The following is an 11443-nucleotide window of genomic DNA, read 5'->3' on the forward strand; positions in this document are numbered from 1 at the left end:
GACACCCGGTATCCGCACGGACCGACACCCGGTATCCGCACGGACAGACACCCGGTATCCGCACGGACCGACAGCCGGTATCCGCACGGACCGACACCGGGTATTCGCACGGACCGACACCCGGTATCCGCACGGACCGACACCCGGTACCCGCACGGACAGACACCCGGTCCCCGCGGCGCCGCCTCCTGCCCGCGGCCAGCGGCGAACCGGGAGCAGCGGGGCGGTGCCGCGCGGCTCGGAAGCGGAAAGGGCGGGCGGTGGCGGTGCCAGGGGCCCGTGCGTGCTCTGCTGGCCGTGGGTGCTCTGCTGGCCGTGGGTGCTCGGCGGCCCTGGGTGCTCCGGTGCCCGGCCGGCCGGTGCGGGTGGGTGCAGCCCGGCATGGCGGAGGCGGCCGGTGACGCGGGGCCGGCTCCGGCCGCAGCCCAGGAGGACGCGGAGCTCGCGGCCGTGATCGGCGCCACCGTGCCCACGGGCTTCGAGCAGACGGCGGCCGAGGAGGTGCAGGAGAAGCTGGGCTCGGCCTCCAGGATCAGCAGGGATCGGGGCAAGATCTACTTCGAGGTCCCGGCCCGGAGCCTGCCTCAGGTCCGTGCGGTCTCCCCGCCCCGCTCCGCCCGCCGCTGTTCCCCCTGTGGCCGGTTCGGTTCGGTGCGGTTCGGTTCGGTGGGTCCCAGCCCCTCCGGCCGGCCTGGCTGCAGCTGCTGTATCCGCCCTTGCCGGAGTTTCAGGGGCAGAAAAATGATTGATGGGGATCTTGAATCAGTGCAGAGATGTAAACTGATAACTCCCGTGTGGCTAAAGGTGGCAAACAGTAGTCTCTGAAACCTCGACGTAACATGGCAAAATTCTAAGGACAGTAAACACGGTTAGTAATGTCTCACCTTTTCATCTTGACTAGGTCCACCGTCTGAGGTCAGTGGATAATTTATTTGTTGTTGTTCAGGAGTTCAAAGACTATCAATTCAAAGAAAATAAGGTGAGTCTGGGGTTTGGAGTGTTGTTTGGGTTTTTAATTTAAGACAAGCATCAAAGTATTCTATTTAACAAGTTTTTCATTTGTGATATTATTCCAGTTCCCTTTTTTGGGCTTGTAAATGGAAGTGAGGCCATGTTGTCTAGCATAATTTCTGCAGTTAAATACATTGGCAAAATCTGGGATATGAGCTGATGCTGTGTTTGTAGGTCACAGACATAGGACAGTGAAGTGTCACTTTGGTCACTTAATACAGTGTTGTCTGTTTTACAAGATAAGTGATGGAATCCTGTGAGTCTTGTGATTTTCCGTGTAATTCTGTTTAGTTATGGCAAAATCCAGACAAAAAAACTGTATGCTTTGTGTAAACATGTAGTGGATTAATGTTTAATAAACTCCTTTGAGAGACCTCAAAATAAAGGATAACTTTTTAGAGGATGGAATAACTTCAAAGCACAACTTTTTCTGTCTTTTCAAGGAAGATGCTCTAAAGGATTTGGAAGATTTGGTTAAAAAGCTGCCCTGGACTGATCCATTGAAAGTTTGGGAGTTGAACAACAGCCTGAAAAAGAAAAAGACAAGACGCAAAAAACACGGTCTGCAGAGTCCTGCAAGCAGAGAGAAGCTGAGTGATGGTGGAGAAGAGAGAGGAGCAGACCAAAGTAACAATGACCAGGAGGACTGTGCCCAAAACGCTGTGGCTGTGGAACCTGCTGATGGCCAGGATACAGAGAATCCTCAAGCAGTGACATCCAGAAATGGGGTGGAGGAGGAGGAAGATAATGAGCAGTCAGATGTGAAAGTTGAAGTGCAGGCGAGTTCTGAGAGTGGGACCAAGGCTGGTGACGGTCAGACAGGTGAAGGAGAGGCAAAGGTGCTGAAGTTCCGAGTGACGTGCAACAGAGCTGGAGACAAGCACAGCTTCACGTCAAATGAGGCCGCAAGAGACTTCGGTGGAGCTGTGCAAGAGCACTTCCAGTGGAAAGCTGACATGACCAATTTTGATGTGGAGGTATGGTGGCATGCCTTGGAAATACCAATGTTTCTGCAGTACAGATTTTTAGTTCTTATTTCTGATGCTTGGAGATCCCCAACCTGCTTTCTGGAACTGAAAACTGATAATGCTGAAATCAGCCTCCTCTGAAGTGTTCATTTCCCTGGCAGCATTATCTGTGTCCTCTGATGCAAGCACTTTCCTTGCTGTCACCTTCAGTAAATCTTTCCTCTAATGCATTGTTTAATAGCAGTCTAAGTTACCAGGAAATGCTCCAAATGGAAGCTGGTTTTGAGGTGAAGGGGCCAGAAGGAGTTAACAATAATGTCAGGTGTTTATTTTCTGTCAGGAGAGAGCAGAGGCTGGGAGAATAAAACCAGCACCACATGACTGTCGGTGGTGAGGAACCACTGTTTTTGAGGGGCAGAAAGACCTACATTTTTCTTGCAGGTTTACTAAGGGCTGACCACTGCCCTGGAGTGAGATTTCATCTTTCTAGCTCATGTAGTCCCCACCACAAATATGACCTTTATTGCTGCTTTTGCAAATGGTTTACTGTGTCATGCAGGACTTACAAACCAAATCTTTTTAGAAGCCAGTGCAATGGTCATAGCACTTTTAGAAGTCTTGTGCAGCAGATTTGACTGGTGTGAATGCTCACCTGAATTCTGAATATTAAAATGGTGCTTTGCTTTACTTTCCAAGAAGAAAAGCTTTTTTATATGTCATTCCTGGATTTTAAATTACTATCTAAGATTCTTGTAAGTATTTACTAGGGATTCTGTGGAAAGCCTCTGTTATTCACTGAAATTCACTTCAAGTTTTTTCTTTAGGTTCTTCTGAATATTCACAACAATGAAGTCGTGGTGGGAATTGCATTAACTGAAGAGAGTCTCCACAGAAGGAATATCACACACTTTGGACCCACGACGCTGCGTTCTACTCTGGCTTACGGCATGCTCAGGTCAGGGCAGTTAAGTTGTATTATGCTCGTTTAACAAGTTGTTTTGTTTCAGAAATTAAACCTTTTCTCTCCCTCACTGCTTCTTCAGAAGCCATTTTTGTTAATTCTGAAAGAAAAATAAATGTAAAACCCCCGGAGTAGCTGACATCATGTGCCTTGTAACAACAGTGGGTGTTTCCCAGCCAAGAAAAGTAAACATTTGCTGTATTAGCCAAGTTTCAAAATAGTGAATTTGTGAAATTCACAAAACATGTGAATGAACTTTCACAGAATGTTTTCACATTCTTGAAAGAATTTCATTGCATTGCTGGTTATAAAATAGTAATTAACTGGTGGAAAAAATAATCACATAAAGTTTTTTGTTAGAAGGGTAGAATCAGAGTGATTAAAATCATTCACTTTCCCTTATTTACAGAAATTCAGGTTTTTAAGACATTTCTCACAGTATCTTTTCTTCTGTTCCTCAGACTCTGTGATCCCCAGCCGACAGATATCATCGTTGATCCCATGTGTGGTACAGGTGCCATACCAATAGAGGTAATTCTTTCTTGATTTTTTAAAACTTAATTAAACTTGTCTGTATCTGCAACTCAGTAATATGTGTAAGTCTTCTTGGGATTAACTGAATAGTAAGCTCCAATCTCACCCATTTTTGAACAGATGCAAATACACTTTTTGTAAATGACTTCATGTTCCTTCCATAGGACATAGCAGGAAGAGACTAAATCCAAAAGTATTTTGAGCTTTAAAGGTGCAAAATACAGCTATTACAGAAATCTAAATTTCCTGTCATCCGTTTGCAGTCACTTTGTTGTATTCTGTCACGTTTGAGAAATTATTCTGGTTTTTTTTTCATTCAAGCAATGTTGATGCTAATGTTGTTGATTATCATTTCCCCCAGGGAGCTGCAGAATGGCCCTACTGCTACCACATTGCAGGGGATAACAGCCCTCAGGCAGTGAAGAGAGCAGCAAACAACATCTGCTCCTTACTGAGGAAAAACGAGAGTAAGGACAGGTGAGAGGAGCCTGAGGGATTTACCTTTCCTGCAGTGTTGTATGCACAGAAATCCACTTTGCATTGATGCATTTGAGTGTCTGGTTCCTATTTTCTTGTTTATTTTATTGCCAACGTTCTAGACCTCCCTAGTGTAAAAACCTTCTGAGTGCTCTTGTCTGAGGGAACTGCCTTTGCTCTTGCAGCAATGCCCTGGGCGTTCCCTTGGACATCATCCAGTGGGACATCTGCAACCTGCCGCTGCGCACGGGCTCTGTGGACATCGTGGTGACAGACATGCCCTTTGGGAAGAGGTGAGACGAGCTGGGAAGGTGCTGCACCTCGCTGCCCTGTGCCAGGGCTGCTTCTCCCCAGCTGGGCCTGCTGGGGACAGAGTCGTGAACCATGTGTTAAAAATGAGCTTGAGTAACTGTGGTTCCAAATGAGCAGGTTGATGTCTGAGACACCACCAACACAGAACTGGTGCCAGTGATCACAGTGGGGATCTGAATTTATCTTGCAGGATAGGGTCAAAGAAGAAGAACTGGGATCTCTACCCAGCTTGCCTGATGGAGATGGGCCGGATCTGCACCCCAGGGACAGGCAGGGCTGTGCTGCTTACCCAGGACAAGAAATGCTTTGCCAAGGTTTGTTCTGTGAGAGAAAATCAAACCTATTTACACTTGAAAATACATGGAGGGAAAAATTATAAGCTGTCATCATTACAAAAGATACTCCATGTACCAAGCAATAATTAGTAATCTTAAATACAGTTTTGGACCTGAAAAGTCCTTTGATGTTGCCATCAGATGTGATACAGAATAATAAAAAAAGAAGTTATTGTCTTAATGGCACTCTTTGGCTGTTTTTGGCTTGCAGGCCTTGTCCCGCGTGGGACACATCTGGCGCAGAGCTCAGACGGTGTGGGTGAACGTGGGGGGACTCCACGCTGCAGTGTATCTGCTGAGGCGCACCTGGGAGAGAGCAGAGGAGAGAAGGTCCTTCTGGTGAGCTGCGTGGGAGAAGACAAGGGACGCCTGCAGACTGTTGAATAGCTAAAGCAGATATCCGGGAGCATAGGTCTGCCAGTTTCAAAACCAGCCAACCTGTGGAGACATTGGCACACAAATATTAAACCAGGGATCAATTTCAGAACTTTGGCATCAACTTTCCTTGGCTTGAAACTTCTCTTTCATTTTTCAGTTAAACATTTATTTCTTCTCCTTACAGTAGAAAACATGTTGAGGCAGCTCTGGGGGTGACAATTTATTTACCAAGGTGTATCTTCAAATGCCTATCAGTACTACTAAGAGAGTCAGATTAAAGGGTTCAGGGGTAGTATCTCTAATGTAGTTTTCTAATTTATACCATTTCTCAAATGTAAACTAATAATAAACCAGTATCTGGATTTTGTGGTCTGATAAGCAAATTCCAGTTGGCAAACAGTATGCTGTGGTACTGCTTCTCTTGCCTGTTACCTCACCTTAGGGCTAATTATCAGTAAATGTCTGATCCGTATTTTAGTGTTCCATTACCATGGGTGAGGGGGTAACACAAAGCCTTAGAAAACAGTCTGTAGTTACTATTTGAGGACAGAGATTCTTTTAGCAGTTATATTAAAAAGTTGAGGGTTTCAGTGTCTACCATGGATGCATCAACGTGGCAATTTGAATTTCTTAGGTAATTTAACTACCACAGCTACACTGACTCAGTATTCACAAAAATATTGTTCCAAATATTTTTTTCTTCTGTGACTATACTGTGATTTCTCAGGCCTCTTACTCTGCTCATCAGGGGCTGGAAACACATTGCTGGTTTGCCCTTTCCATTACAGTGTGTTCATGCTAAGTATGTGTAATTGTTCAGAGGTGAATTAACAAGTATTAAAGTTTTAGAAGATTTGCATAAAGAGTTGAGTCTTAACTGTGTTCTTTTTCTGGTTCATGTTCAGATTCTCTAATATCTAGTTAGGTTTTCTCAAATGTTACTGTTTTCATACGGGTGTGATAAAGATAATACAGTGTTTGTATGTTTGTGTTGTATTATTCCCTATATACAGGGAACGTACAGCTGAAGGATGAAATGTTTTGGTACCCAGAGATCAGGAGAGAAAGGAACTGGGAGCTTAACTGTTCCTGGCTGAGGAAGAGTTGGTTTGTGGCAGCCCTGGTGAGCCCAGTGCCTTAGTCACAAGACCTGTGAAATGAGGCTGCTGGGCCATAAGACGTGACAGAGTTGACAGCTCTAAGTGACAACTCGCCTGCCAAACGCCTGTTGCTTGCTGTTTTCCTCTGCTTGTTAAAACCTTGTTAAAGCCCCCTCGCGGCGGGCCCGGCCCCTCGCGGCGGGCTCCTCCCCTCAGCGCGCTGACGCAAGGGGGCGGTGCCCAGAAGGGGCGGGGCCGGCTCTGGCCTGTCCTGGCGCCTGCGCGCGGAGGGGCCGGGGCGGGCGCGGGGCCGCGATGTCGCCGCCGGGCCCGGCGCGTCCGGGGGAGGCTGGATCTGTCCTGCGCTCGGTCAACACGCGGGAGCTTTCCGAGGTCGTCTTCAACAACCACAGTCCCCGCTACGTGCTGCCCGTCTGGCTGGACTTCGAGGGCCAGCCGCGCTGCTACCCGGTCCTGCAGCCGCGCAGCGGGCGCCTCATGCGCAGCTACCGGGGTGGGTGCGGCGGGACCGGACGGGACGGGCTTGGGCGTCGCGGGGCCTGGGCGGCTGAGCTGGTGGCGGTGGAATTTACCCTTTTGCCTTCCCCCTCACCCCTTTTTCCTTTCTCTCCCCTTTTCACTTCTTCCACTTTTACCTTTCTCTTGCTTTTCCCTTTCCCTCTCCATTTCCTTTGCTTTTCCTGTTTCTTTTTCACTCTCCTTTTCCCATTTCCTTTTGCCCTTTTTCCTTTTCCTCTTTCTTTTTTCCTCTCCTTTTCTCCTTCTTCCTTTCTCCTCCCCATTCACACCAGTGACTGGGGCCATGGTAGTGGCCTGTGCACATAGAACTGAGCTGGGTTCCTTGTGAGCAGATGCCCTTCAGAGCCACTCATTAAAAAGTTCTATAATTGGTGCATTCCCACCTTGTTCCGTGCCAGGGCACCTCTGGCTGTTCCGGGATGCAGGGACCAATGACGGGCTGCTCGTCAACCAGCAGGAGCTGTTTGTGGCGGCCCCCAATGTGACCAAAGCTGACATCACACTGCCAGGTAAGGGACAAGACCATGTGTGTCCTAGGGAATTCTGAACTTGGTCTCTTTGGACCTGTTAGGATTAGTGAGAAATGAGATCCTCATGCAATTAAACCTGCTCAGACACTGGAAGAGATGGTGAGGGGTTCTAGGTAGAGCTGTTGTATTGGATGGAACTAGTGGCAGACCTCTCCTTTAAAGGGGTCTCTGAGGGGTTTTCATGGGTGCCTGATGGCAGGAACCGCATCTGTCTCCTGTCTGGAGAGCCCAGCCTGTTGTGGGTCACTGCTGCAGGTTGTGCTCTGTGCTCACTTGCTCAGAGCAGCATCATTGGCACTGGAGCAGCAGCTGAGAGCCCTCTTGACAAGGTTGTGTTGTGTTTGTGTTTAACTGCAGTGTTCACCCTGAAGGAGAGATGTCTGCAGGTTGTGCGCAGTCTGGTCAGCCCAATGAACTACAGGAAACTGGACATTGTTCAGTCATTATATGAAGAGTTGGAGGATCATCCTGATATTTGGAAGGATCTTCAGCGGCTTTCTCTGCAGAGGAATGAAGGATTGAGGAGATAAATTGTGGAACAACACGGTTACTCACTTCAGACTCCTCAGTAGCAAACCATTGAGTCTGAGCAGCAAGAGTTGCCAGGAGACGCACCAGGAACTGATGGCTTCATTTAAAGTTTCGAAACATAAACTCAGTAACTTTGGTGATAGTCAAATCCCAGACACTGAACAGCACCTGGAGGCATGCCAGTTCTGATGGTTCAGTTAATTTCAGTATTGCAAACTGTAGGATAACATCAGGGCAGCTAAACGGAAAATATTCATACAAAGAAACTTTCATTGTATTATGTTATAAGGGATCTTTTCATTGAACTTGGGAGGTTAATTAAAGTTGTTATTGTTAGAGAGTAAATTGATATGTTTAATTATGTTGTAAAATTGTTAAGATAATTGTTGAGTATTTTGGAATGTTCGGGGTTGGTATTGGATTGGGGTTGGGCGGATAAATTGGGGGATTGGTAAGAGATACAAGAGGGCTTACGGGAACATGGAATGGAACATTCAAGAACATGATGTCATCAGCAGCGCGAGTAAGGATTGGAAGAAATATCCACCAATCATTCGACGCCCTGGGAAAATGATTGGACCAGGATGAACGTGGTTATGGACCAATCAGAGCCCAAGAAAGCAGCCAATCTTGAGACGGACCCAAAACGGACCAATCCAAGCCTAAGGGAGGCTATAAAACAGGGTGTTACGTGTTAGCAGGTGCTTTTCTGTTGGCTTTTTCTGTTCCTGAGTTTGTTTCGATACGTTGTTGGGGCTTTTTCTGTTGGGCTTTTCTGTTCGTGAGTTTTGTTCGATATGTTGTTACTGTCCCGGTCCATAGCGTGGAGCACACAGGACTAGCCTGTGTCTCCCTTCAGCTGCAGCTCAGTATTAATAAACAGGCCTGGCTTAATTACATCAAAAAGTCTTGAGCCTCGTTTATAACATATTAGAAAGCAAATTACACCAAGGATTAATTTAGCCCAGACTGATGGTTCTAAGTGTCATCGGTTTTGTTTGAGCAATTTGTTTTGATGGAATTTCCCTTTCACATGTGGGTCACAGAGCATGGAGAGTTTGTACATGAGGGTTTGCAGCAGTGCCTGAGGGTCTGACAAACACGACACTGGTGGAAAGATGATGTGGAACTGCTTGGAGGTTATTCTGCCTCCTGCCTTCCCACGTACAAAGCCATATCCTATCCACTCTAAGTCTGACATGTTTTTACTGTCGTCGTACCTCAAATGCCTTATTTGCCTTTGTCATAGGATTCTTGCCTGGCAGATCTCAGCCACATAGACCAGATCCTAGTTTTGGGACACTCTTGTCCTCTACAGCTGAGTCCCTGTACAGTGTTCACAGGAGGTAGATGCTTTAAGTTGTGTCTTTTCCCCTCGCAGTGCTGTAGTCCAGGTCATAGTAGGAGGCCTTTTCAGGGAGCAGGCAGGAAGCCTGTGTCTTCTCAGGACCAGTGGGAGCTGTATTGGCTCACGCAGCCAGTTCACAAACAGGGCCGTGCTAGTGGCAGGCTAGAGAAAGAGATAATATTTCTTTGCCTGTATTCTGTTCCCACATCTCAGTGGAATGTGTGAATGCACACAGAGAGTTCAGAGAGTGCTACATGAATTGTCCATTGAGCAAGATGTGGTGCAGCTCAGGTTAGAAACAGATTGGCTGGAGATTGATTACAGCAAGTTATTTCTGTGAATACATTTCCTTCCAGTTGTACATTCTGAGAGTAGCTGTGAAACCGAGAATTTCAATGTATTTTGTAAGTATGGAATGTCTCCCTATTTGTAAACTTGTTTTCTTACATGTTTGAAGAAATTGATCTTTGACATAAAATGGAAATCCATGCTAGCTTTCTGATTGTAATTCTGTCAGGTAACTCCCCAGTGCCTCTCTGTATTCCTGTGATACTCTGACAGCTGTTGTGGTTGATCAGTAAACAGACACTTCAGCCTGTTGCTGCAGGGCTGTGTTGTGGCTCTCGTGAGCTGTCAGCACAGCTTCAGGCAGTGTCTGGGCAGGAACGGAGCTAGTCAGGTTCAGTTCTTACCACCTCTCACACATCTCTGAGGGGAAAGTGAACCCATGGAGGCCTCTGGAGCAGGCATGGGTCAGTGCACTAGGGAGCCTGAGGGTCAGAGAGTGCTGTACTCTGCTCCTGACCATACCTGAGAGCAGGTTCCTCCTGCTGTCTTGAGTCTGTGCACTGCAGTCAGCATTGCAGCTCTGACAGACCCTGGCAGGACGCTGGCCTGCTTGGCAGCTTTTCCTGTAACCTAGCTGCTATTAGGTGTTGGGTTTAACAGTCTGTACGAGGCACACTCGTTCTGGGTATTTCTGAGTTGGGTGGGGTGATTCCTTTTGCTTCTTATTAGACTGTATTCTTCTGTTCTGGAGTGTTCCTTTGGATCAGAACAAAAGATTGGAGAAACCGCAGCTGGCTTTAACATGCGAACATTGGGAAATGCAGTCTCCTAGTAGTTACTCAGATGGGTTAGTAATGAGTAAATTTGTGATTTATTTGTGGCAGCTGCGTTAGCCCTGGTTTCAGCCAGCGAGCACAGCAGCGGTGAGAGCCAGCCCGGGGAGCGCGGTGTGCCAGGACCTTCTGTGCCGGCGGCACTCGGCTGACAAACCCCGGGGAAATAAACGCTGCTGACACGGGGCAGCATCCAGAGCCTCGGGGACAACACACAGCACTGCCCAGTCCCGCCCACAGCACGCTGGAAAGGCCTAACAGCAGGAATATACAGGATTGTTCTGGACTCTATTAGTTCGATTTCAGTTCCCCAGTAAAACACTGCATCACCTGTAACATTCAGAACAGAACTGAAACCATACACAGTCGGATGTGTTGTTTCCCCTTGTTCCATGCCGAGGCAAATAGTTCAAATGGTTTCACAAGTTTTTCCAGTACTCAAGGGGAAGAAGTCTTTTCCTCCTACTTTTATGTAGTTCCTTGTAACACAATTTCAGTCCCACCTTACATCACTTCCAGAAATGTTCCCATCATGAAGGCATTTAGGTGTGTGTCAGAGGGACAGTAAGCAGGGAAAAGGGAGGGGAAAACCCCATAAATGCAACTATTATTGTTGAACTGGTACTACTGATAAAACAGCTCATCCCAAGGCGGTCTTTGAAATACACTTTGGGTAGTTTTGGTTATATTTTCCCGTTCCTTGATCTTATAGCTACAACAATATTTTATTTTTCAGTTTTTCTTTGCCACAACGCAGCTAAGTTGTTCCTGATTTCTGACGCCAGGAGCATAGAAACTGCAAAAGTTTGAAATTTTGATACTGAAAACAAGAGTTAGCTGTACTGTAATATATATGCAGAGTAGAAAGAAACAGTGAATTAAAAGCTGTCAAAACTTAAAGCACTTTTTACAATTCATACAAATTTAGACCTAGGGCTAAATACGAACAACAAGAGCAGAAGGATGGAAGGTTACACTTACATATCTGCTGGCAGTCTCTAGCAGCAGTATAGCAGGAAAACACTCCTTTTTGCCAGAAGTATTAGTAATATATACAAATTAATTAATTATATATTTTTATCAAAATCATGTTAAATAAAAAAAAAAAAAAAGGAAAAATCAGAAATAATTGTTGACTTTAAGAACATGTTTTAAACCTAACCCTTGACAAGCAAGATCTGGCCCTGTGACCGCTTCTGAAGTTCCCCCTTCCTGCATAACCTATCGTAGAGCGTTTTCTCGAGCGAGCCCCGGTGTGCTCCGTGCCAGCGATCCCCGGTGTGCTCCGTGCCAGCGA

At 46.6% G+C, this 11443-nt stretch overlaps 2 protein-coding genes across 3 annotated transcripts; both read left to right on the top strand.

Annotated features, from left to right (window-relative positions):
• The first annotated feature begins 263 nt into the window (after positions 1-263).
• THUMPD3 (THUMP domain containing 3) lies at positions 264-5841 on the top strand. 2 transcript variants are annotated; one of them, XM_019008144.2, is made up of 9 exons: positions 264-588; positions 902-979; positions 1455-1988; positions 2804-2934; positions 3402-3471; positions 3836-3951; positions 4134-4244; positions 4454-4577; positions 4810-5841. In XM_019008144.2, the coding sequence occupies exons 1-9, from the start codon at positions 382-384 to the stop codon at positions 4939-4941; spliced, it is 1503 nt and encodes a 500-aa protein (XP_018863689.1). In that variant the 5' UTR covers positions 264-381; the 3' UTR covers positions 4942-5841. The 2 variants fall into 2 exon arrangements, with proteins under 2 accessions (XP_018863689.1, XP_015496919.1); XM_015641433.3 differs by having other exon boundaries at positions 265-588; positions 4137-4244.
• A 513-nt stretch (positions 5842-6354) lies between these two features.
• Positions 6355-8583, top strand: VHL (von Hippel-Lindau tumor suppressor). The gene is made up of 3 exons (XM_015640799.3): positions 6355-6590; positions 7015-7125; positions 7504-8583. The coding sequence occupies exons 1-3, from the start codon at positions 6392-6394 to the stop codon at positions 7674-7676; spliced, it is 483 nt and encodes a 160-aa protein (XP_015496285.1). The 5' UTR covers positions 6355-6391; the 3' UTR covers positions 7677-8583.
• Positions 8584-11443: the final 2860 nt, after the last annotated feature.

The sequence above is a fragment of the Parus major genome, chromosome 12 (genome assembly GCF_001522545.3).
Source record: "Parus major isolate Abel chromosome 12, Parus_major1.1, whole genome shotgun sequence".
NCBI lineage: Eukaryota > Metazoa > Chordata > Aves > Passeriformes > Paridae > Parus > Parus major.

Bases quoted from the DNA above. Each gene is read 5' to 3' on its own strand.
- THUMPD3 (XM_019008144.2), top strand. From the start codon at position 382: ATGGCGGAGGCGGCCGGTGACGCGGGGCCGGCTCCGGCCGCAGCCCAG. The intron at 589-901 runs GTCCGTGCGGTC...CATCTTGACTAG, and splicing joins CGGCCCGGAGCCTGCCTCAG to GTCCACCGTCTGAGGTCAGT. The intron at 3,952-4,133 runs GTGAGAGGAGCC...CCTTTGCTCTTG, and splicing joins AAAAACGAGAGTAAGGACAG to CAGCAATGCCCTGGGCGTTC.
- VHL (XM_015640799.3), top strand. From the start codon at position 6,392: ATGTCGCCGCCGGGCCCGGCGCGTCCGGGGGAGGCTGGATCTGTCCTG. The intron at 6,591-7,014 runs GTGGGTGCGGCG...GTTCCGTGCCAG, and splicing joins CCTCATGCGCAGCTACCGGG to GGCACCTCTGGCTGTTCCGG. The intron at 7,126-7,503 runs GTAAGGGACAAG...GTTTAACTGCAG, and splicing joins AGCTGACATCACACTGCCAG to TGTTCACCCTGAAGGAGAGA.